The 23,128-nt window shown below is 42.6% G+C and overlaps 1 protein-coding gene across 4 annotated transcripts in view; it reads left to right on the top strand.

The window, feature by feature from the left end:
- Nucleotides 1-23,128, top strand: part of LOC120784419 (vacuolar protein sorting-associated protein 13B-like) — a 339,421-nt gene that overhangs the window by 243,576 nt on the left and 72,717 nt on the right. For all 4 annotated transcript variants that reach the window (XM_040118221.1, XM_040118219.1, XM_040118222.1 and 1 more), the window contains exons 37-38: nucleotides 158-295; nucleotides 9,952-10,347. In XM_040118221.1, coding sequence (XP_039974155.1) covers nucleotides 158-295; nucleotides 9,952-10,347 — 534 coding nt within the window. The remainder of the gene's footprint in view (nucleotides 1-157; nucleotides 296-9,951; nucleotides 10,348-23,128) is intronic.

Here is a 23,128-nt window from a genome sequence, read left to right as displayed (position 1 = left end):
CACCCACAAAGCAAGACTAACAGACTAGTAAATGTAAAATCTCTTAATGTTAAATATGTTCACACAGTTTCTTTGTCTGACGTGTTCTCTTCCTTTCTCCCTGCTCCTTCTCTCCCCTTTTTTCTCTATATCTCTTTATCTGCCTCATTTTGTCCAGACCCAGGAAAGACTCTTCCAGAATCTCTTGACTACAATGTGTTTTGGCTGCAGACAGTAGCCGGAGAGGTGGACAATAAAACAGGCATCCCTCCACCTCTGCTCTGCCTCCAGATCAAAGATTTCCTCAATGGACCAGGTGGGGATCGGGGATCATACACACAGGCATAGACACACAAACTCACTGTTCGACACATACAACTTCTGTACCTTCATGCTAACAAGCTCATTTACGATTTAATCACATTTCGGGGGTAATCCCCATTGCTGTGAAAGAACAAGAAAGGAGCACACACACACACTGAACAAACACATACCATAGGCAAACACAAAGGTCTTCTTTTCTGTGTGTGCACATAATGGGCAGTCTAAATGACATTGCAGATGTTTTCTACAGGACGCCACTGATATCACTAATATTACTCACTTTCAACAGCAGACTACAAGCTCCTGTTGATTTAAGTTTGTGTGTAACATAAGCTTCCTGTGGATTTGCCTTTCACAGGGTTTGGTTCTCTATTTTTAGACTGATATGATATCCATATGAATAGCTTTAAGCTAAGGTTGTTGACCTAAGGGTGTGGCTGACATTTTACCCACACAGAAATGCAATGAATAAAAGTGTGAGTGGGCTGCAGTTCTAATGCACAACCCTCTTATTCATATGAGGGTTTCATGGAGTTTGAGTAGGCACAAGTCATCCTTCAGAGTTCAGTTCCCTGAATCTAGCAGGCCAGATGTTGCAGATGCATACACACTGACGGTCAACTACGGATATACAGTTCGGTCAATAGTGACACAATTTTTGTGATTTTGCCTCCGTACATGACCACAGTGGATTTGAAACGAAGCCATCAAGATGTGATTGAAATGTAAACTTTTAGCTTTAATTCAAGTGGGTTTAACAAAAATATCATTGAACATCAACCGTTTACACTCATTTTTATAAATAGTCACTTGTTTTCAGAGACCCAAAAGTAATTGGACAAACTGACATTATTATAAATATAAGGATCATTTTGAATACTTGGATGAAAATTCTTCTGAAGTCTAGAACCAAAAGAAATCACCAAATGCAGAGTTTCCTTCCTTGAGATGCTTTGCCAGGCCTTTAATGTAGCCGCCTGCAGTTGCTGCTTGTTTATGGGTCTTTCTGCCCTCAGTTTTGTCTTCAGTAATTGAAAAGCATGCTCAGATAGGTGAGGTCAGGTGACTGACTTGTCCATTGAAGTATATTCCATTTCTTTCCTTGAGAAGCTCTTGGGTTGCTTTCACAGTATGATTTGGGTCATTATCCATCTGTACTGTGAAGCAACGTTTTGCAGCATTGAGCAGATAGCATAGCCCTATACACTTCAGAATTCATCCTGCTACTTCTATCAGCAGTCACATCATTGATAAAAACCAGTGACCAAGTTCCATTGGCAGCCATACATGCGCATGCCATAACACTGCCTCCACCATGTTTGACAGGTGATGTGGTGCTTTGGATCATGAGCCGTTCCTTTCCTTCTCAATTCTCTTCTCTTCCCATCATTCTGCTGCAAGTTCATCTTGGCTTCATATGTCCACAGCATCTTGTTCCAGAACTGGGCAGGCTTTTTTAGATGTTTTCTGGCAAAGTCTAATCTGGCCTTTCTGTTCTTGAGTGTTACCAGTGGTTTGCACCTTGTAGTAAACCCTCTGTATTTAGATTCGTGGAGGCGTCTCTTGATTGTAGACTTTGTCAATGACACGCCTAACCTCGAGAGTGTTCTTGACCTGGTTAGATGTTGTGAAGGGTTTTTCTTCAAATAGTAAATAATTCTTCGATCATCGCTTTAGTTGTCTTTCATGGTCTTCCAGGCCTTTAGGCGTGGCTGAGCTTGCCAGTGCATTCCTTCTTTTTAAAATTGTATGAAATTGTTGATTGGGCAACTCCTAAACTTTCTGCTATCCGTCTCATAGGTTTGTTTTGTTTTTTCAACCTATTGACAGTCTCCTTCATTTGCATTGACATCTCTTTGGACAGGATATTGAGAGTTCCCATGAACAGCTACCAAATACAAATTCAACTTGGAATCAACTCCGGACCTTTTATCTGCTTAATTTGTAATGAAAAAACGAGGGAACAAGCCACACCTGGCCATGAAACTGTACAATGTCCCATTACTTTTGAGCCTCTGAAAATGAGGGACTATGTATAAAAATGGCTGTAATTCCTAAACCGCTGATGTGATATTTTTGTTAAACCCCTTGAATTAAAGCTTAAAGTCCACACTTCAATCACGTCTTGATTTCTTCGTTACAAATCCACTGTGGTGGTGTACAGAGAAAAAAATTACAAAAAATTGTGTCACTTATGGACCCTAACTGTACATTGACATATAGTCTGTCTTTCTCTCACATGCATACAATCATGAACACAGACTGTGCATGTATACAAGAAGGAGCTCCAAGCTTGACACAAGTAGCCCACTAGCCTACACACATCCCTGCTGTCGGCAGAAAGCCCAAAGTTTCTTTGTCCTCATGGATTCACACAACACAACACAATGCAGCTTTTTGTACACCACAGCAATCACACAATACAACCTCACATCAGCAATGTCCATCTAGCCCTCATTCCAGATAACACCAGCAGCCAAATTACACCAAGCTTGACCTTTCCATGAGGCATGAATTACTTAACAATTTTCAGTCAGGTTTTGATCATAAATGGTAAATCAGAGTCCTTTCTGATGGTGATTCACTGTATAAAGGAGAGGCATGGTGGTGTAGTGAATAGAGAGAGAGTGTCCTTCAATATAATGAGTATATACTGACCTCTGATCTCCCTTTGGAGAGGTGCAAGAAAGACTGGACTTGTTTCCAAAGATTCAAAAAAGATTCAAAAATGTTTAAATAGATTTAATTTCACTTGGTTTATTCATCTATTAGAATTTGCACAATGTTCAGTGATGATTTTGCAGCTTCATATAATTTACGGAATTACTTCAGAATTACTACTGTCATATCTCTAAAGATAGTTCACATGATGATGTGGTTACATCTGATTGTAGTATGCAGTTGAATCGCAGACCCCAACATTGTACAATTACAGTCAGGTGTTTCCCTTGAACTAGTAAAGAGCAGAGCCGTCCTTGTCTCTGTATGATAACTTCAATCATAATCACTCACATTCGTTCCCCCCACATACACACACATACAAACAGTACCCGCCAAAATGACTCACACAGAATCCAGGCTCAGTGTGAGGTAGCCCCAGGTCAGGCTGCGCTGGAAATATCTAGAATTGACCACACATGCTACTGGTCCCCCATCACCCACAGAGTTACATACACACATTCACTCACTCACTCACACACACACACACACACACACACACACACACACACACACACACACACACACACACACACACACACACACAGTGTATTTTGTTTGGTTAGATGAGAATCTTGTGGAGATAATTATCCTCTTCAGGGATGGAGGAGCAAAGGAAGAAGTTACAAAGAGCAGGAGAATCCGTGCATAGATGCTGACTCTGGTGGAATACACTCAGTGCTGCTGTTTAGACAGTACATAGATAAACAGGAATTATTTTCGAGTCTGGAACGTTTATCAGTCTTAACATATATTCTGTCTGTTTACCAAAAAGGAGTGCAAGGAAGAGTAAAGAAAGTATAGATGCAGACAGGATTAGGAAGAAAAAGTACAACCAGCCTTTTATTTATCTGTCCTCTGTTATTTTCAGTGATGGTTTATTTGCATGTGCAAGTCTTTATAACTGTCTGTCGCTGTATGTTTGTGCTGCAATATGTGTGTATCATGTTTGGCAGCTCTACTTTGATTCAACAATGCTTCACATTTTATTTATTTCAACGAGGCGCAAACAGATAGCAGACCGCCATGAGGCCACGTTTTGCCGTGTGTTTACAGCAATATGCTCGCAATTTCAGCAGCATTTATTTTGCAGGACCAATCAAAGCTGCCTCCCAAGGATGCTGAGTGGGAAACACTTGTAACGTGTACTATAAATTGGAAGGTGTTTCAGCATTGACCCTCACTCAGCAGCCGCTCATCATACACACACATTTACACAACTAATGCCAATTCAGATAAGAAGCCAGATTTTTTCAGAACAAGGAGGGTTCAAGGTTTGACCAGCAAACACAACGGGCTGGGTTTGTTTTTTTCCAACATGGGCAGGGTTCAGTGATGGACCAGCGAAAACACAAACATACACACACACTTCCCTTTCCTCACTTTCTCATCTTTCTTGCTGAGTTCCAGTCTTAGAGAAGGTCAGTGAACAAGTCCAGTGGTAACTGCTACCACTTGGAGACGAGAGATCATCCAAGCTCTCTGTAGAGAAGCAGCAGGTGATAGATTAGCTAGAACAAATTGGAACCATTTCTCTCCCATGTTCCTGGTTCCCGTCAAGCTATGGGTTTGTGGAAATGTTGTCAGTTACTGTATACAAGCCTGTGCCCCTCCGAACTGTCCAGAACCACTTTAATTTGAGTCAGATGGCATCTGAAGTACGTGTCACTGGCCTTACTTGGTATGAGGCTTTTCTCGTGACATTGGGATTCTACAGATATACCTCAAAAAATTATTGGTGCTTACAAACACAGACATCCACACATGCCCTTCACATATGGGCCCTGTGTAATTTGACACATTGCCACCTGTGTCTGACACAGGCTCTCTGCTGTCAAGAGTTAAGCGTAAAAGTCAGCTAGAGAAATCAAAGGTGGGGTGGGAATGAAAACAATGTTTGTGGTGTTTGCACACACACACATTCCCGACACGAGGTTCAAAGTGGGGATGGCGTCATGTGTGACCTTGCCAAAAAGGCACAGTAACCCGGGTAATAAGCATAGTTGATCTCCCCCACCACTTTGCAGATTTATATATGTGTGTGTATGTGCCTCTGTCAGACCTTGATCTCCCACTTTCTCCAGTGCTAATAGAGGCTGACACCTGAGAAGGGGCAGTCTATGATTCCGCCCAGCCTGTTCACGTTAAAGCCTGTTCTTTAAAGGTATATAACACCAACACCACCTCTCAACCTCCAGGCTCGATGCTTGCTCCTTGCACAGGCCTTCCACTGACAGTCATCTTAAAATAGCCGTTAGTCTTACAGCTGAAACTAAGACTTTTCCAGTAAAAACACTCCTGTGTGAGAATGCCACTGTTGGAAAAGTCCACTCTGACTGCTTGGCTATGAACTGTTACATTTCTTTCAATAATTGATCTCTTCTCCCTTTTTAAAAAATCTCTACTGTCTTTCCTTGCCCTCCTAAAGAATAACAAATTTGAAATCAAAATTAAATAAGATTGCCATTTGTACTTTTCCAAGTATTTTCAGTTCTTCACTACAGTGTTAAAGAGGTGTGACAGTGTATATCGTTGAGAGAAGTCTTTATCGTAGTGCTGTGTTACATCTTGATCCATAAATACAGGATTTTGCAGCCTAGTTTGTAAAAAAAAAAAAAAAAAAAAAAAAGTCCATCATGGCTTGTAAATAGTTTCTGGTTTTTTTTCTTTTTCCTGTTGTGAGGTTTTAGTTTCCTCTTTTTATGCCTCCTTTGCCTGGATAGTGAAACCACATGGAACATCACTGTAAAGGCTGTCTTGCACACACTCACATCACCTCCAGAGAAGCAACCAAACCTAAGGATATGACATGGATGTACTGGACATATGGCCATATAATGCTGTGATGTGATTTCATTAGAATTCTGCAAAGATTCCTCTTTGTCATTGCTCCAATGCAGTAAAAATGTGCTCCACTGGTTGTTGGATGAAGCCAGGGGGAAACTGTACAGATGCTGTGGCCCCCTTCCTTTCCAAAGTCCTCCATGGAAAGTTGTTTCTGAGTTCACAGAACTTAAAATCCAGATACACTTTATCCTACTGTCATTTAGCAGTACAAAAGTGAAATAAATTTCCCTTTAAGTCATCTGTTAATCTCTTAAGGATTTCTTAAATTAATAAGTGATAAGTATGTCAATCAGTTGAACTGCAGCATTTCTGAGGTCACGTCATGGGCAGCATTATGATTTGTATGAATGAATGAACTAGCTGTAAGCTGTACTCCATTCCTTTTTCCATTTATGATAAATAATGTCAGTAAAAGTGTTTTGGGCAACAGACAAATCTTTTAGATGGAAATTACGATACCCTGGCTTTCACAATGTGCAGTTAACAAGCAACTACCCAGAACATCTTGTGCTTCTAGTGTATAAAAGCAAGTGGTGTATTCCCTGCCCAGTAAAACATTCACTCACTGATAGAAAGAAGAGACAGCTCCCACGATGATGTGTAGACATGGTCCAGCCTTAGTGTTTGTCTGGTTCTGCAGATCTGTGAAATTACTCTATGACTATATGTATTTTTAAATCTGTTTGAACTTGTTTTTAATTTTTTGCGACAGTAGGAAAGATGTGACAAGGATGGTTCCAGGCATCCTGTACATGGCAGCAGGATGTGTAAATGATTTTTAAGCTAAATAATTTGTCTTGATGCTCAATTGTTGGAAAGTCTCTGTTGTCTGAGGCAGTGACACACATAATCTAACCCTAGCTGCTCCTCCCTGCAAGTAACAAATAAGAATCAAATTTCCCAATCCCATTAGTGGAATATCCTTAATAAATGTGCTGTAGTTGCAGTAGAGGGACATTGTTCTTATGATAACTGCCCCCAACGAAATTAAAAGTTAAATATAGGTAAAGTCTAATGGATTATAGCAAGCTGTATCTTTTGCACTAATCACTCAAGCCAGGTGAGTTTCTGATGGGTTAAACATGTAATACTGTCAGTCCAGAACTGGCTAGGTCTGGGTAGGATGGGTTTTTCAGGGTGGGGGCAGAAAGAGACTTCAGGAAGTAGGACAATTGATAATCGGGACCAGGTCTCCCTGTGCAGAGAGCCAGGCAAGGCCCAGGCCCCAGCATTGGCCCTGAGTGAGTTATCGAAGACAGCTTTATGAGATTATGTGAGGTTGGGTTATGGAGGAAAACTAAAAGATAGAAAGGACTGAGGAAGAGAAAGGAAGCAGAAAGATGTGCTACATGAACAGATGGGGAGAGGATGAAAGGGTGAAAGAAGATGGGAGGGAGGCAGAGGAACCTGGATGAACAGCTGCATACGGACTATTTATTCCACCACTGGAACATTTCCTGGTGATAAGTCAAGTGGAAATGATAAGCTACATTGCAAAGCAAAATCCACCTTTCCCTTTCCATTTTTCCTCCAATTCCTCTTTCCAGCCATCCTTCTATTTGACCAAGTGCCTTACTTCCACTGGATGTGTGGATGTGTGTGTGTGTGTGTGTGTGTGTGTGTGTGTGTGTGTGTGTGTGTGTGTGTGTGTGTGTGTGTGTGTGTGTGTGTGTGTGTGCGTGTGTGTGCGTGCATGCGTGTGTGCGTGCGTTCGTGTGTGCGTGTGTGTCTTGTGTGTGCGTGCATGCGTGTGTGCGTGTGTGTGCGTGCATGCGTGTGTGCGTGTGTGTGCGTGCATGCGTGTGTGCGTGTGTGTGCGTGCATGCGTGTGTGCGTGTGTGTGCGTGCATGCGTGTGTGCGTGTGTGTGCGTGCATGCGTGTGTGCGTGTGTGTGCGTGCATGCGTGTGTGCGTGTGTGTGCGTGCATGCGTGTGTGCGTGTGTGTGCGTGCATGCGTGTGTGCGTGTGTGTGCGTGCATGCGTGTGTGCGTGTGTGTGCGTGCATGCGTGTGTGCGTGTGTGTGCGTGCATGCGTGTGTGCGTGTGTGTGCGTGCATGCGTGTGTGCGTGTGTGTGCGTGCATGCGTGTGTGCGTGTGTGTGCGTGCATGCGTGTGTGCGTGTGTGTGCGTGCATGCGTGTGTGCGTGTGTGTGCGTGCATGCGTGTGTGCGTGTGTGTGCGTGCATGCGTGTGTGCGTGTGTGTGCGTGCATGCGTGTGTGCGTGTGTGTGCGTGCATGCGTGTGTGCGTGTGTGTGCGTGCATGCGTGTGTGCGTGTGTGTGCGTGCATGCGTGTGTGCGTGTGTGTGCGTGCATGCGTGTGTGCGTGTGTGTGCGTGCATGCGTGTGTGCGTGTGTGTGCGTGCATGCGTGTGTGCGTGTGTGTGCGTGCATGCGTGTGTGCGTGTGTGTGCGTGCATGCGTGTGTGCGTGTGTGTGCGTGCATGCGTGTGTGCGTGTGTGTGCGTGCATGCGTGTGTGCGTGTGTGTGCGTGCATGCGTGTGTGCGTGTGTGTGCGTGCATGCGTGTGTGCGTGTGTGTGCGTGCATGCGTGTGTGCGTGTGTGTGCGTGCATGCGTGTGTGCGTGTGTGTGCGTGCATGCGTGTGTGCGTGTGTGTGCGTGCATGCGTGTGTGCGTGTGTGTGCGTGCATGCGTGTGTGCGTGTGTGTGCGTGCATGCGTGTGTGCGTGTGTGTGCGTGCATGCGTGTGTGCGTGTGTGTGCGTGCATGCGTGTGTGCGTGTGTGTGCGTGCATGCGTGTGTGCGTGTGTGTGCGTGCATGCGTGTGTGCGTGTGTGTGCGTGCATGCGTGTGTGCGTGTGTGTGCGTGCATGCGTGTGTGCGTGTGTGTGCGTGCATGCGTGTGTGCGTGTGTGTGCGTGCATGCGTGTGTGCGTGTGTGTGCGTGCATGCGTGTGTGCGTGTGTGTGCGTGCATGCGTGTGTGCGTGTGTGTGCGTGCATGCGTGTGTGCGTGTGTGTGCGTGCATGCGTGTGTGCGTGTGTGTGCGTGCATGCGTGTGTGCGTGTGTGTGCGTGCATGCGTGTGTGCGTGTGTGTGCGTGCATGCGTGTGTGCGTGTGTGTGCGTGCATGCGTGTGTGCGTGTGTGTGCGTGCATGCGTGTGTGCGTGTGTGTGCGTGCATGCGTGTGTGCGTGTGTGTGCGTGCATGCGTGTGTGCGTGTGTGTGCGTGCATGCGTGTGTGCGTGTGTGTGCGTGCATGCGTGTGTGCGTGTGTGTGCGTGCATGCGTGTGTGCGTGTGTGTGCGTGCATGCGTGTGTGCGTGTGTGTGCGTGCATGCGTGTGTGCGTGTGTGTGCGTGCATGCGTGTGTGCGTGTGTGTGCGTGCATGCGTGTGTGCGTGTGTGTGCGTGCATGCGTGTGTGCGTGTGTGTGCGTGCATGCGTGTGTGCGTGTGTGTGCGTGCATGCGTGTGTGCGTGTGTGTGCGTGCATGCGTGTGTGCGTGTGTGTGCGTGCATGCGTGTGTGCGTGTGTGTGCGTGCATGCGTGTGTGCGTGTGTGTGCGTGCATGCGTGTGTGCGTGTGTGTGCGTGCATGCGTGTGTGCGTGTGTGTGCGTGCATGCGTGTGTGCGTGTGTGTGCGTGCATGCGTGTGTGCGTGTGTGTGCGTGCATGCGTGTGTGCGTGTGTGTGCGTGCATGCGTGTGTGCGTGTGTGTGCGTGCATGCGTGTGTGCGTGTGTGTGCGTGCATGCGTGTGTGCGTGTGTGTGCGTGCATGCGTGTGTGCGTGTGTGTGCGTGCATGCGTGTGTGCGTGTGTGTGCGTGCATGCGTGTGTGCGTGTGTGTGCGTGCATGCGTGTGTGCGTGTGTGTGCGTGCATGCGTGTGTGCGTGTGTGTGCGTGCATGCGTGTGTGCGTGTGTGTGCGTGCATGCGTGTGTGCGTGTGTGTGCGTGCATGCGTGTGTGCGTGTGTGTGCGTGCATGCGTGTGTGCGTGTGTGTGCGTGCATGCGTGTGTGCGTGTGTGTGCGTGCATGCGTGTGTGCGTGTGTGTGCGTGCATGCGTGTGTGCGTGTGTGTGCGTGCATGCGTGTGTTCTTCCTCTCCACAGCTGAGCTAAACGTAGAGCTGTCACGCCCCTTGAAAATTAGTCCTACACTGGCGAAGCTGGAGCAGGCCAAAGTCTACCTGAAGAAAGTCCTACCAAACCATGTTTGGGATACCTCCAGTAAACCACTGTCTGCTTCCTCCACACCTCATACCTCCCCTAAGAAGACACTGCCAAGGCCCTTTCTCTCTCGTTCAGACCCCCACCATCAGGTCTCAGCTCTGGGTAAAACCAGCATCATCAGGGCCCTGGCGTTGTCCTTCCATAAGGTCTCTCTCCACACTGCCCAGATTGTAATAGTCATGGAGACGGAGGCTCATCCAATGAAGCCCAGCGTGACAGTATCGGTGTCAGCCATGACAGGAAGTCTGAACATGAAGTCAGGGCCTAGGATAGAAGGTGAGTAAAAGACATCTTTCATTTGCAGAAACTAAAAAATGACATTGCGCTTATGTGAGCAGAGACACAGATACAGAAACATAGAACCACATTTTCTATAATTGTCGCTGTTTTTCTTTTCTCCAGCTCCCTACTATGTCTTATCTAAGATCACTAAATGACCCATGTTGTATCACTCCAAAGTAACAAGAATCTGGCCCTTAAATGGCTCACGGTTACTTTTACTTGTGAAAAGTGAAAAACATCCAACCAGTGATGTAATCCATCTTATTCTGCTTTATTTCAAGATATTGCCACTTATTTCAAGGAAATTCTTGAAACAGGTGGAGCTACATTGGAAACGACTGCAATTACTTCACCCTGTTTGGCAGATTTTATCATATTTTTAAAAAGCCACATTTTTAGGACTCCGTAGTACACAACACTAAATGTACACACTTTTTTGTTGTGTGTCATTTGCCTGTACCCTAGCTTACCATGTGAGCCAACAGGAACCAGTCCAGGCCCTTTGAAAATAAAGTACAGTTACACAAAGTTCCAAATATCCAATGAAAAAAGTAGTGAGGAACAAATTGTTCTGTTTTTTGTCATTATGTTATGTAACCAAACAAATATTGATGTGGACAAACTCTAAACTCTCTTAAAATGTTGAATGTCACTGGAGTATTGTAACATGTTCCCTCAGGAATGTCTTTAATTAAACAGCAGGTTGTTTTAAGAGAAAAAGTATAAATCACTTCTAATACTGTTATCAGTAAGCGTATTAATCTATTGTGTATTAAGAGTAGTTTTTGCGAATTTATTGATCAGTATCTCACTATGTAGCACAACTTTCCACTTTCCACCCTTGTTTGTTGTAGAGAATGTGATGTCTCAGCCTTTTTGGAAGATCTGATACTATCATTCACTCATACTGGGAAAGTTTGAGAACTAAATAACAGTATTGCTTCAATATTATTTGGAATATTTTTTATACATGCTAGCAAAGCCCTCATCTGCCAAAAACAAGGTTTGTCAGTAAACTGTAAAGTGAGATGTTTGTGTTAGTCTTGGATCTTAAGTTGGTGAGACTGTGTGTGTATTTGATTGCAAGGCTACGTGTGTGTATTAGGGTGTGAGAGAGAATTGTATTTTCATGACCAAATGTATGAGTGTGTGTGAGAGAGAGATTTTTGTTTTCATGTCAGGACCAAACCCTGCTTTTATCAACACTGACTATTATCTGAGAGGCATTACAGTGTTTCCATTATGACAATCAGATCTGCTAATACTCATATAAATTAAATAAGCTTCCAATTTCTCTGTGGCATTGGGTGTGAGCAAACTTGCTGTATAGATGATCAGGGATTTTTGGTTTGTTTTTCAGTTTTTGCTATTTTTTGTTTTCCATCAGATGGAAACAGAAGGATAAAAGAGAGTGAGGAGCTGATGTGCCACATGGTAGTATAACACAAGGAACAAGCTGACTCATAATTTAGCTGGTAGATGGTTTGTACCTCAGTGCCGCTGAGCAATACTGTGTTGGGGGTACAAAGGGACAAGGACAGAGCTGGATATGGGCTCCCTAAGTTCATGCATCTGTTTTGCAGATGTTGTTATATAGGGTTACTTCAGATAAAATGATTGTCGAAAATGTTAATTAAAACCTCAAACAATTTGCACTTTGTTTACTCAAATCTGCATAACTGCACGCTGACACAATACTCCGCATTGCTGCCCTGCCCTGATTTTCACCAGCTTTTCAGCTTTCATCCATACTTCAATAAACACAGTTGAAACTGTGTGTGCAATGCAATGGAAAAAGAAATAGAGTTTAGAGACAATTGTGCTAATATAAGAGCTAATCCCCTCCTGCTTACTTTCCAAATGATTCTTCAACTTATAATGATTGCTCTCCATTTACTTAAAGTAATACTTTTCAAGAGATTTGTTAATAGTGCTTCTTTGATTCATTTACAGTAAACACAGGAAAAATAGATATTAGTGTGCAGTGAGCCGTCTTTTCATGGATATTGTTTTCTCCACAGTTACCAGTACTTTGAAACAGAGCCACCACTGCTTTCATGACATTGCAGTTTCACTTGACACAAAAAAATTGTGGGATCAAGACCTCTGGTGTTTATTGAGATCCACTGGATCATTCATCCTGAGTTTCGCTCCAAACTCTCTGTTGTTATGGTGCAGAACACATAACATCATGTATGTATGTTCTGAACAAGACGTTATAATAACTGCCCATAAAACTAATACTGTCATCATGTGCAGTAAATGTTTCATTCAGCTCCTCATATATCATATGAGTGCTCTCTGAAATACCTGAGAGGTTTAAGATCCTCTACATAGATTTCATTATAGGCCCTGATATTTCATCTCTCCGCCTCATCTCTAAGAGCATGTTCAAACTTCTGGTGGAGTATCACCTGTATATATTGCCAATGGAGAGCTACAGTTTAGCTTACATGGCACCAAATGCCCAAAAAGAGGAACTTTTTTTGCACTGGAAAAGGCATTTTAAAGTTATTTCTGCTGAATAACATGTTTGTCTCACGCAGTTGTTTGTTTTTTTTCTTTAGCACTCTTGTAGGTCTTTGTCACAACACACATGGTTATTTTCCCAGAGGGCTTCTTCACATAGTGTTTCCAGATTTGTTGACATCGAAAGGAGACAAACTGTCTCAAATTACGCAGACCAATCACTGGCGACAATAGATGTATCTGCTGACTCTAGCCTTAGCTGCACCGCCTCCATCTGTCACCACCACCCGGCCTCTCCAATCCGCTCCATACCTCAGAAAACGGATACCTTGGAATTTTACGAAGATAAAGGTTAGGATTCCCATTCTGTAAGGTTGAGCGTTTGAGCTGCCACAATAAGTCAGTCGGAATGACCCCCCTGGGAGAAGCTACACATGAGAGATGTAAGACAGGAGAATGTAGTATTACTACTGCTACAGTATGTACCACTACTGTTGCTGCTTTTGTTGCATTATTGCTTCTCAGTGGCAGGCTGAGATTGATGGACCACATCCTGAGCAGACCTCAGGATGATGCCAGTTTGTATGAGGAAGCAGGAGGGAGAAGAAGGGGAAGGAAAAGAGTAATGAAAGAGGGAAGCAGGAGGGCGACGGAGATAGAAAAGTAGAGGGAGAGAAAAAATTAAGGAGATGTAGTGACAGAAATGTGAGAGGAGAGACCGAGTCTGATAAAAGAAGTCATAGGAAATAAAACTTCATTAGACAAAGAAAAAATAGCAGGACTAAGCAGAAAGAAGATTCAGTACAAGAAAGAAATTAGTTTATGAGGACAGTAGAGCAGATGAGGGAAGAAAAATAGTCATAAAGTTGGAGGAATGCAGCAAGGAAGCAAAAGGGTAGTTAGAAAAATAAGGTAGCTCTAATACAGTGCAGAGGGGGAAAACAGAAGACAGGCAGATTACTCTGTGTGAACAGTAACAGGGGTCTCTTCAGTATATGTCTTTGCGCTCACCCCGCCCCACCCTGTCTTCATTAGTGTACATCCATAGCTGCAGTTGAGTGAAGATCCTGTCATCCACCCCCCTCGTCCATGGAACATCTGGGGCTCTGTACCTGGTCATGGCAGCCCCCCTCTGCCAGGGGACAAGATGGAGAGAGAAGGGATTAGGTTGACAGTGAGGTGTGTTACCAGATCCTGTGTTAATGAAAAGCAAGTGGAAGCCCCACATTCCTCCCTCTGTCCACAACTCACCCCTCCCCAAGGTAGGGGGGCATTTATAGTTCAATGAAAGAAAGGTTGGGAGGTGGGCAAGAGAGAGAGAACAGATGTCTTAAGGTCCATGAAACAAGACCCTCCCTAATCTCTCAGCTCTCCGTCAGACTGCCCATAGAGTGCCCCCGATTTCCTAAGAACACTCAGCGCACGCACACACAACCACAGACTCTGTTACTAGTGCACACTTTTTCATATGCATACATCAACAAACACACGCACACACATGCACACACAGACACGCACACAGACACACACACACAAAGCTTTCTCCTTGGTCCTTTGCTTCTGTGGAACCCTTGCTTTTCCATGGTGATTTACTCCAGCACACTTGTAAAGGAAAACGTATGTTCTTTGAATTAAGTGAAAACTACCCATTATTTATGTCTCTTAATTTTTTGCTGTCAAGTTTTTTTGGTTTGTTTTTTGATGTTTGTTTGTTTTGTTTTTTTCCCTGGCCAATTTTTGAATTCTGGTCATGTCGGAAAGAAAGCCACTCTTTTCCATTTTTCATACACTGATCATAATATATATATGTGTGTGTGTGTGTGTGTGTGTGTGTGTGTGTGTGTGTGTGTGTGTGTGTGTGTGTGTGTGTGTGTGTGTGTGTGTGTGTGTGTGTGTGTATAAGTATATGCGTATAAGTATATGCATAAATGTATGTATTTGTGTGTATATATATCTATAGCAGTTTCAGAAATATTCAAACCTGCCCATCTGGCACCAACAATCATGCCACGTTCAAAGTCACTGAGATCACATTTAATCCTCCATCCTGAAGTTTGATGTGAACATTAACTGGAGCTCCTGACCTGTATCTGTATGATTTGATGCATTGAACTGCTGCCACACGATTGGCTGATTGGATAAGTACATGAATAAGCGGGTGTACAGGTGTTCCTAATAAAGTGCTCAGTGAGTGTATATCTTGATACAACAGAAGCTAGAGGCCAACAGAGGCAACTGAAATTGAACACACCTCTTACCCACGTCTTTAAGACCTGATCCAACTGAGCCCAACTCTTAGTGCCAAATTGTAAACCTGAAACCAAACCCACCCAACATTATAAACTCAATTTCATTATACAGAGGGGTGTTACTGTTATTTACTCTTCCCCTATAGAAATGGGCAGACAAATTAATATAACACCTGTCAGTGTAACGCAGGGCAGTTCAGCAGTCCCACAAAGTTTTTAAAACTGTTTCAACAAAAACTGAACGTTATAACCTTCATGAAGGGGGGATTTATTGCAGGACTGTTGTGTTATACTGCATTAGTTTTAGCTAGGTGTACCTAATAAACTGGTAACTAAGTGTATGTTGTTAGTTCTACTTTCTCACAAATGAAGTATACATAGCTAATGTGAGAATGGCCATAATACTTCCCTACACAGAATAAGTCACTGTGGCCCACCAGCACAAAACACAAGTGGCTACAAAACAGTACAGAGCCACATGTTCAGTGGTAATAACATTACTGAAATTGCAGCTGAAAACCATCTGCCTCACCTCTTTGTCCATGTCATGAACTCTGACAGATTAAACAGTCCTAATCCAGAACAAAACTATGTGCACAATCAGAGGTTATTTAAGGTCATAAGGTTCTACTCAATCCTGAAGTTCCCCTTTAGCATCATTATTCTTTATTTAGCTAGTTAGTTTGCCAGGCTAATGTAACACATAACATTAGGCCTTTTCTTGCTGTTTCTTTAACTTTTCCTGCTGGGCACTGTGTGTCCTACTTGCAACATATCACAAAGACACTCGTACACACACGCACACACACAGATAAATAGATAGACACATACTACTCGAGCTGCCAGAGAGTGTTATTACATTTTTAAATAACCAAAACCCAACTAAGCCCAAAAATGTATGAAGCAAGATGTCCCAAACTTGACCTAAAACCCGATAATTTGTCAGAACCCATCAGGCTTAGGTTGGGTAACAAAATGGCATAAAAAATTTCAGTTGTGGGAATAAGATCTCTCTATTTGACCATTATCTTCATACATGTCTTCCTATAAAGGAATTACATGTAGTTTTGAATAATAAGAAATGAATACATATCGACCATCTGTAATTTGCTTATGCGTTGCAGCTGTCATTCATCAACACTCATCAGTTACTGTATTTGTTTGTAATGGCTTAGATAACAGACAGCTCACTGCATACACAGTGCAATGAGCTGACAGTGTCCCCTGCTTCAAAAACAGTTTCCTCTGCTGTCCTATAGTGGTCTTGCGGTGAGTGAATCGTGTATTTCTGTGGTGAGTGACAGTATATTACTTCTATTACTCTTACCATCCCAGACAGTCTTCGGGGGCCTCTGCTAGTTAGGTAATGACTCCTTTAGGTTTCTTCTAATTGATACCAGTATGTCCTGGGGTATAAATCAGCCAGGCAGTGGTCAGATAACGGCTGCCAGGGAGAAACCGACACGGTAAATCAGTCTCAGATCCTATCTAATCTTACCCAAGTGTTTGCTAGAGATGTATTTCACTTTAGGAACATTTCCATTCACCCTCTTTCGCCTCCCACTTTGTTCCTTGGGTGTCAAAAGTTGTACATTAGCCTGCAGAGGGTGTGCTTGTGTGCACAGATTTTTTTGTAAGTCTACTGCGACAGCATGAAATATGCAGAACTAAGTTAGTGAGTGCAGATTTAAGTTACTCATTATTTTGATACAGTCCCTATATTGTATTCTAAATCACCCACACAACGACCAGACCCCCGGTACATCAGTGTGTATCGGGTTTTTAATATTTTTTATTCATAAAAATATGTATACACAGCCTAGACGCCAGGGAAGAACCCTCTACATTTTGGTGCAAATCCAGTTAAAGGGGCAGATACAGGAATTTTTTATCACTTTCCTTAACATGGCGAGAATTTTTTACATTTTCATCAATATTTGGTCTTGACGGAGGTATGTGCTCTACTGAGTGCCATTCCACTTTTTATTTATGACCATTTCAGTAATGTCCATAGAGTGGTACTGATGTAAGGGACAACTGAGAAAACAGTGAATTTACTTGCAAAGTATTGCTCTGTGTCTAAAATTATCAGCAGTCACCATATGTATAGAGGACACTGCTTCTGTATGTGTACCATTAATAACAGCTACAGTAAATCTAGGTATTAAAAACTCTAAAAAGAATAATACAAATAATCAAGTGTCATTATTATATCATTTAATATTCATGTTCTTTAACAGTTAAGTATCAAATTTTGTGTGAGTGAGTGTGTGTTTTTGTGCCAATTTCATATGCCAGGATTAATTTCATTCAACTCCCACTAATCCAGTTTTCTAAACATCAAACCCATGAAGTTGAGCTGCCTCAAATATCCCCACAGCAAAAACTGTCCATTTACTCCAGTGTCTGTGTGTGAGAGTGTGGGGCCTCTCCATATAGGACTACCACATAATTAACATATCAAAATATTCTTGTTCATCCCCACACCATGCTACTCAGTAAAGTTTCTTTGAAAGGTCTCTGTACTCATCAGGCATGTGTGCACATGTGTGTCTGTATTTGTAAGGTGTGGGGCTGTACTAAGAGATGATCGGATGATAACTGTCTGTCCACTTGCGACTGGTATTGATCATCTCTCACATCACAACCACTTAATATATCTGAGGTCAAAACTCCAAAAAGTTGCTTCTGTTTCTTTATGTTTTTTTCTCATTATTAGGTAATCTCATGCTTTCTCTTGTCTCATTCCATCTGTGTCCATGTATTTTTTTCCCTCGTTGCTTTTTGTGTTTTTTACACACCATCAGTAAATATAATACTTAGGTACTATACTGTATGTATAACCTAAAGGTACACACACACAGGTACTGCCTTCCTCATGCTCCAATACTTTCAAGTGGTTCCTTAACATTCCTTCCTCTCCTTCCTGCTAATAGCGGTGCTTAACAGCTCAGCAGTGTAATGTCTTTGGGCTATCTGCTGACACACCTCTTGAGACAGACCTACATAGCCGTAATATCAGTCAAGAACGGTGAGTATTTGGACATTTACACATTTTTGTTCATTGGGCTCTGAGCTTCAACCCATTTAATTTGAAGTAAAATAATGGATTCTACATTAAAGTGCCAAGTCTCAGTTTGAGTTTGAATAGATTTACATCAATATAGAAAGAACTGCGTTAGAAAAAATGGCCCTTTAAACACATAGTGCCCAAAGTTTAGGGATTCAGAAGTAATTGGACAGATACACATGAAGTCAAACAATATCATCGTATTTAATTTTTGTTGGAAAAACCTTTGCAGTCAATGACTGCCTCAAGTCTTTGAACCATAGACATCGCAAGACGCTTTGTATCTTCCCTGGTGATGCTCTTCACTGCAGCCACCTTCAGCTCTTGCTTGTTGTGGGGTCTCTCTCTGCCTTCAGTCTAGTCTTCAGCAATGCTGGTAGCTGCTCAGTTGGACTGAGGTCAGGTGATTGACTCAGCCAGTCAAGGATTTTCCATCTCATCACCCTGAGAGGCTCTGTGGTTGCTTTGGCCGTATGTTTAGGATTGTTGTCCTGCTGAATGAATAAATGTTGTCCAATTGGTTTTGATGCATTTAACTGAATCTGAACCCACAGAATGCTCCTGTATACCTTTGCATTCATCCTGTTGCTTCCGTCAACAGAGAAATCATCAATAAATGCCAGTGTGCCACTTCCACTGGCAACCCTACATGACCAAGCCATAACAAAACCCCTGCCATGTTTGACAGATGACGCGGTGGCTTTGGGTCATGAGCTGTTCCACACAGTTACCTCTTTCCATTATTTTGACAGAGGTTGATTTTCGTTTCGTCAGTCCATAGAACTTTGTTCCAGAACTCTACCAATTTCTTTTTGTGTGTTTTTCTGAACTGCAGCGTGGCCTTCCTGTTTTTGAGGTTTACCAGGGGTTTGTATCTCGTGGTGAATCCTGTGAGGTTCTGGTCATGAAGTCTTCTCTCGATTGTTGACAAGTTAACATGTACACCAACAACCTGGAGAGCATTCTTGACTTGCTGGGCAGTCATGAAGGGGTTTTCTTCACCATGCAAATGATTTTCTGCTCATCCAAAAGACTTGTGCTCCTCAGTCTACCAGCTCCTTTACCATTTTCTAGTTTTTCTGTGTGCGCCTGCTTTTTCGTGTACCCAACTGTTGATTTTGGCAAACAAATTACTTTTGATCTCTCTGATAGGTTTTTGCTTTTTTAATTTTATTTTTAGCCTCATTATTATCTTCTTCACTTGCACGGTCACCTCTTCACTTCTCATATTGACAGGCAACTCCACCTAAATCTAAATGGGAACTCTCAGCTCTCAATTAACTCTGAGCCACGTGTGAGCTCTTTAGTGCATGAGCTAACGTTGAAGCAACACACAGCTGCCCAAGGAACATTTAGTACCTAAGAGTAAAATTACTTGAACCCCTAGAATATGGGTACCATATGTTTAAATGGCTATATCTACCACACAGTTGTTTCTATATTGATGTAAACCTACTCAAATTAAAGCTGAGACTTGGCACTTTGATATAATATCCATTATTTTATTTCAAATTGAATGTGCTGACGCTCAGAGCCCGAAGAACAAAAAATGTCCAAATACTTCCGGTCTTGACTGTAAGGTTACTTAGGGCAAGACCAAGGATGGAGAGATGATAGAGAAATATGCCTGTGACTATTATGGAGCCTGGATGGAAGAATGGAGGTAGGGATGAAGAAAGACAGGGATTCCCCCTCATTAAAACCACTCCCAATTAGGGTTATATTTGAGAGCAGTGGCTGCTGCTGCTGGCTTTAACACCAGGATGCTGTGGTCAACTGGGCTATAAATGACGCATGCTGAGACAGGAGAGAATGCTTTGCACCCACTTACATATTTGCACGTACATCTTGTATGTGTGAAAACGTGTAAGTGGGTGTATTTGTTTCCATTTGTTCAGCTGCGTATGATTGTGCGTCTGCATTTACGTGTGTATGTTAGAGGCGTTTGGATGTACTTTCTGTATGTACTTATCCATTTCTGAGGGTTCCTTCAACCTAAATGTGCTTGTGTCTCCTTTTTGTACGTGTTTGAATTAAAGACTCTCCATTTAACAAAGTCAGTTTAGGAGTTCCCCTGTGCTGTCTAATAAATTCTAACCATGAAAATAAACCTGATGTCCACAGTTCAGTAAGTAATCTCTAACAGCTCGCTCTGCAGTGCAACATCAGAAGATTTTAGCAGGTAAACTGCCAGCTTGTACCAACAATGTCTTTCCTGAGAGAAATGAGTCATCCCAGTATAATATTTCCTCCAGAATGGTTTATATAAGAGACGCCCTCTTTCATTGAATTCTTACCCCCCCCCCGTGTAATCAGGCTCTAATGTTCAATAAGATGTTTCTTTGTCAGTTTACCAAGCCTGCCAAGAGTGCTCTTGTGTGTCAAATCTTCATCATGTACATCGCTCTCTCCCCCACACCCTCTGGTTCTCTCTCTCCCTCCCTCATTTATCACCTCCTCCCCCACTCCCTTCATATGCCTTTCCATCACTCCCTCAAACCCCGTATATTGTGCTTTACCCTAAGTGAAACCCAAGTTCAGAGTAATCAAAGTCTTTCCTCAACGGACTGAGATATAAATAAGGAACGTTGTTTTTAATGTAAAAATACCGCTGTTCTTCCAATCACAACACCATGGACTTGCCCCACAGTATTTGTCAAAATGAAACTGGGGTGTCATACACAGTTTTCCATCCACAGGAAATCACAAAGCAATGCTAAGAGATAAATATACATTCTTTTGTATGTAGAGCTCTTAAAGGACAAGCCAGATTTTCAATCATACATGTTTACCATCCATTTACTGATACCACATAATGTAACTTCTGGGTGTTATTTTTCAGTTTTACAGATAGTTACTCTTTGTTGTGTTTTGGATGAACCAGTGATTGTTACAGAATTTACCAAAGACAGCTCATCGCTATATGCTGTGTTATTGTTGTTTTGAATGTGACAATCAAACATACTAAGTTTTAAAATTCTGTCTTTATTCTGTACTACTGTTAAAATGTTAAAAGTAAAACAATGAAAAGATAGAAAGTATAATAACATAGTTAGGGAAAAACAAGTGTGCTGCTGCTTTCTTTTGCTTTTTATGCCTTCGCACCGGTAATAGCTGTGGCTGGAGGCATTATCTTTTCGGATTGTCCGTCTGTCTTTCCATCCGTCCGCCCGTCCCATTCTCATTAACGCAATATCTCAGGAACATCTGGAGGGAATTTCATTACATCGGGCACAGACATCCACTTGGACTAGAGGATGACCTGATTAGATTTTGGTGGTTAAAGGTCACCGTGACCTCACAAAACACATTTTCGGCCATAACTCAAGAATTCATTCACAAATTATGACAAAATACACTTAATACCTTTTAATTAAATTCTTTCAAAGTCTTCACTATGTACAGTAAATTTTATGATTCTGGACAGGCAGTAATTTTAGTTCAAACTTACAGCCAAGCAGACTCGTGTGAGAATTTCTAGAAAGGCACATTTAAAGAGGTGCTTCTCAGGGCATCATTAGTCATCCAGGGTTTAGGTTTCCAAAAGGGCTGCTGCTGCTGTATCTTTAACTAACCAGATCAGCCCTCCCATTTCAATTATGAGTAGAAGGCATTTGTCCACTGATTTATGGGACCAAAAGGACAAGTTCAGGACAGCCTGTGATGACAGTGGCACATCTCTGTTTTAAAGGACAGAGAATGCTTTCAACCTTCCTTATTACCTTGGGGTTTTTTTTGCTACTTTTGGTTCTTTCAGGATGAGTGGGTGTTTGGCTCCACTGTCTGGATTCCATCAGGGTTTCTCACTGTCCTCATGCCTGCTAAAACTTTTAGTTTACCAAATCAAAGAAACCCTGACTTTGAACTTGACTCTATACAAGTTCAGATTGGTGTAACCATGACACCAAAACACCTCTGTTCAAGGAGACAGACAGGACGCACACCTGTTCATCTTATTAACTCAGATGAGCACCATAGTTTGGAGGCCAGTGATATGGTTGATGCTTTGACATCACACACTGTTAGTCCAGAGTTTGTTTCTATTCAAACAATTTAAGTAAATATTACTTATAAATATTGAAGTTGATAGTCTTACTTAACCAATCTTGTAATATAGGAAGGTATATTTTAAGTATAAATACATATTGTACTATTATGAAAGGATCGTTGTTTTCACTAGCATCTCTGAGTTGAACAGACTGAAATTAGATCAATTTCCTCGCCTGGACCACACCCCCTTATCAGCACTGCACCAGTTCCCTCGACTTGTCGGAGCATGATCAGGGCTCTTTTAATGACAAAGGAAACAACCGCCATGTTTTCTATACTGTTTTTCCACATCCTGGTCTGAATGTCACTAGAGGCGCCTTCTCCTCAGCAGTGGATAAGCTGTCTGGACTATCCAATTTATCTACCGTCAAGGATACTGCCATTTTCTCTGTTTAACATTTTTTCACCATCATTGGAGGAATAAAGACCAGTTTGACCACTGACTGCAAAGAAGCTGAGGAGGCTATGCCATTTTCCACCTTCATCTTTTTTTCATATCATGAAATTCGGTAAGTTCAGTTTTAATTGACAAAGTGTTTCAAAATAATTTAAGATTAAGTTTGAATTTTATGGTGACTATCTGTCCAAGCCTGACGTACATATTTCAGAGCTAAGGTTACACTGGTCAGGCCTTCATTGTGAGACGGATGAGTGTGGGTATTTTTTTTTTTTTGGTTGTTAGGGGGACTGAAGTTATCATAAGTTAATGTAGACCAGTTTTGATAAGTGTGTGGTGTATGCTGTATTCTCTGACTTGCAGATTACTGCGCCAAAAGAAATCGGATGTATTGTCTCACAGGGACTTCCTGTCATTTCTGGGGATGGTGCTTCCACTTCGAGAATAGCAGTCTGAGTAACTTTATTTTATTTTATTAACATTCCTTGATTGCAGTCAGATCATGCAAACAAATCACTAGTAAAATGAGAGTACCACTTA

This window comes from Xiphias gladius, chromosome 22, assembly GCF_016859285.1.
Source record: "Xiphias gladius isolate SHS-SW01 ecotype Sanya breed wild chromosome 22, ASM1685928v1, whole genome shotgun sequence".
Taxonomy (NCBI): Eukaryota; Metazoa; Chordata; class Actinopteri; order Istiophoriformes; family Xiphiidae; genus Xiphias; species Xiphias gladius.
Note: the sequence above shows the minus strand (reverse complement) of the source record. Positions and strands in the feature narration are given on the sequence as shown.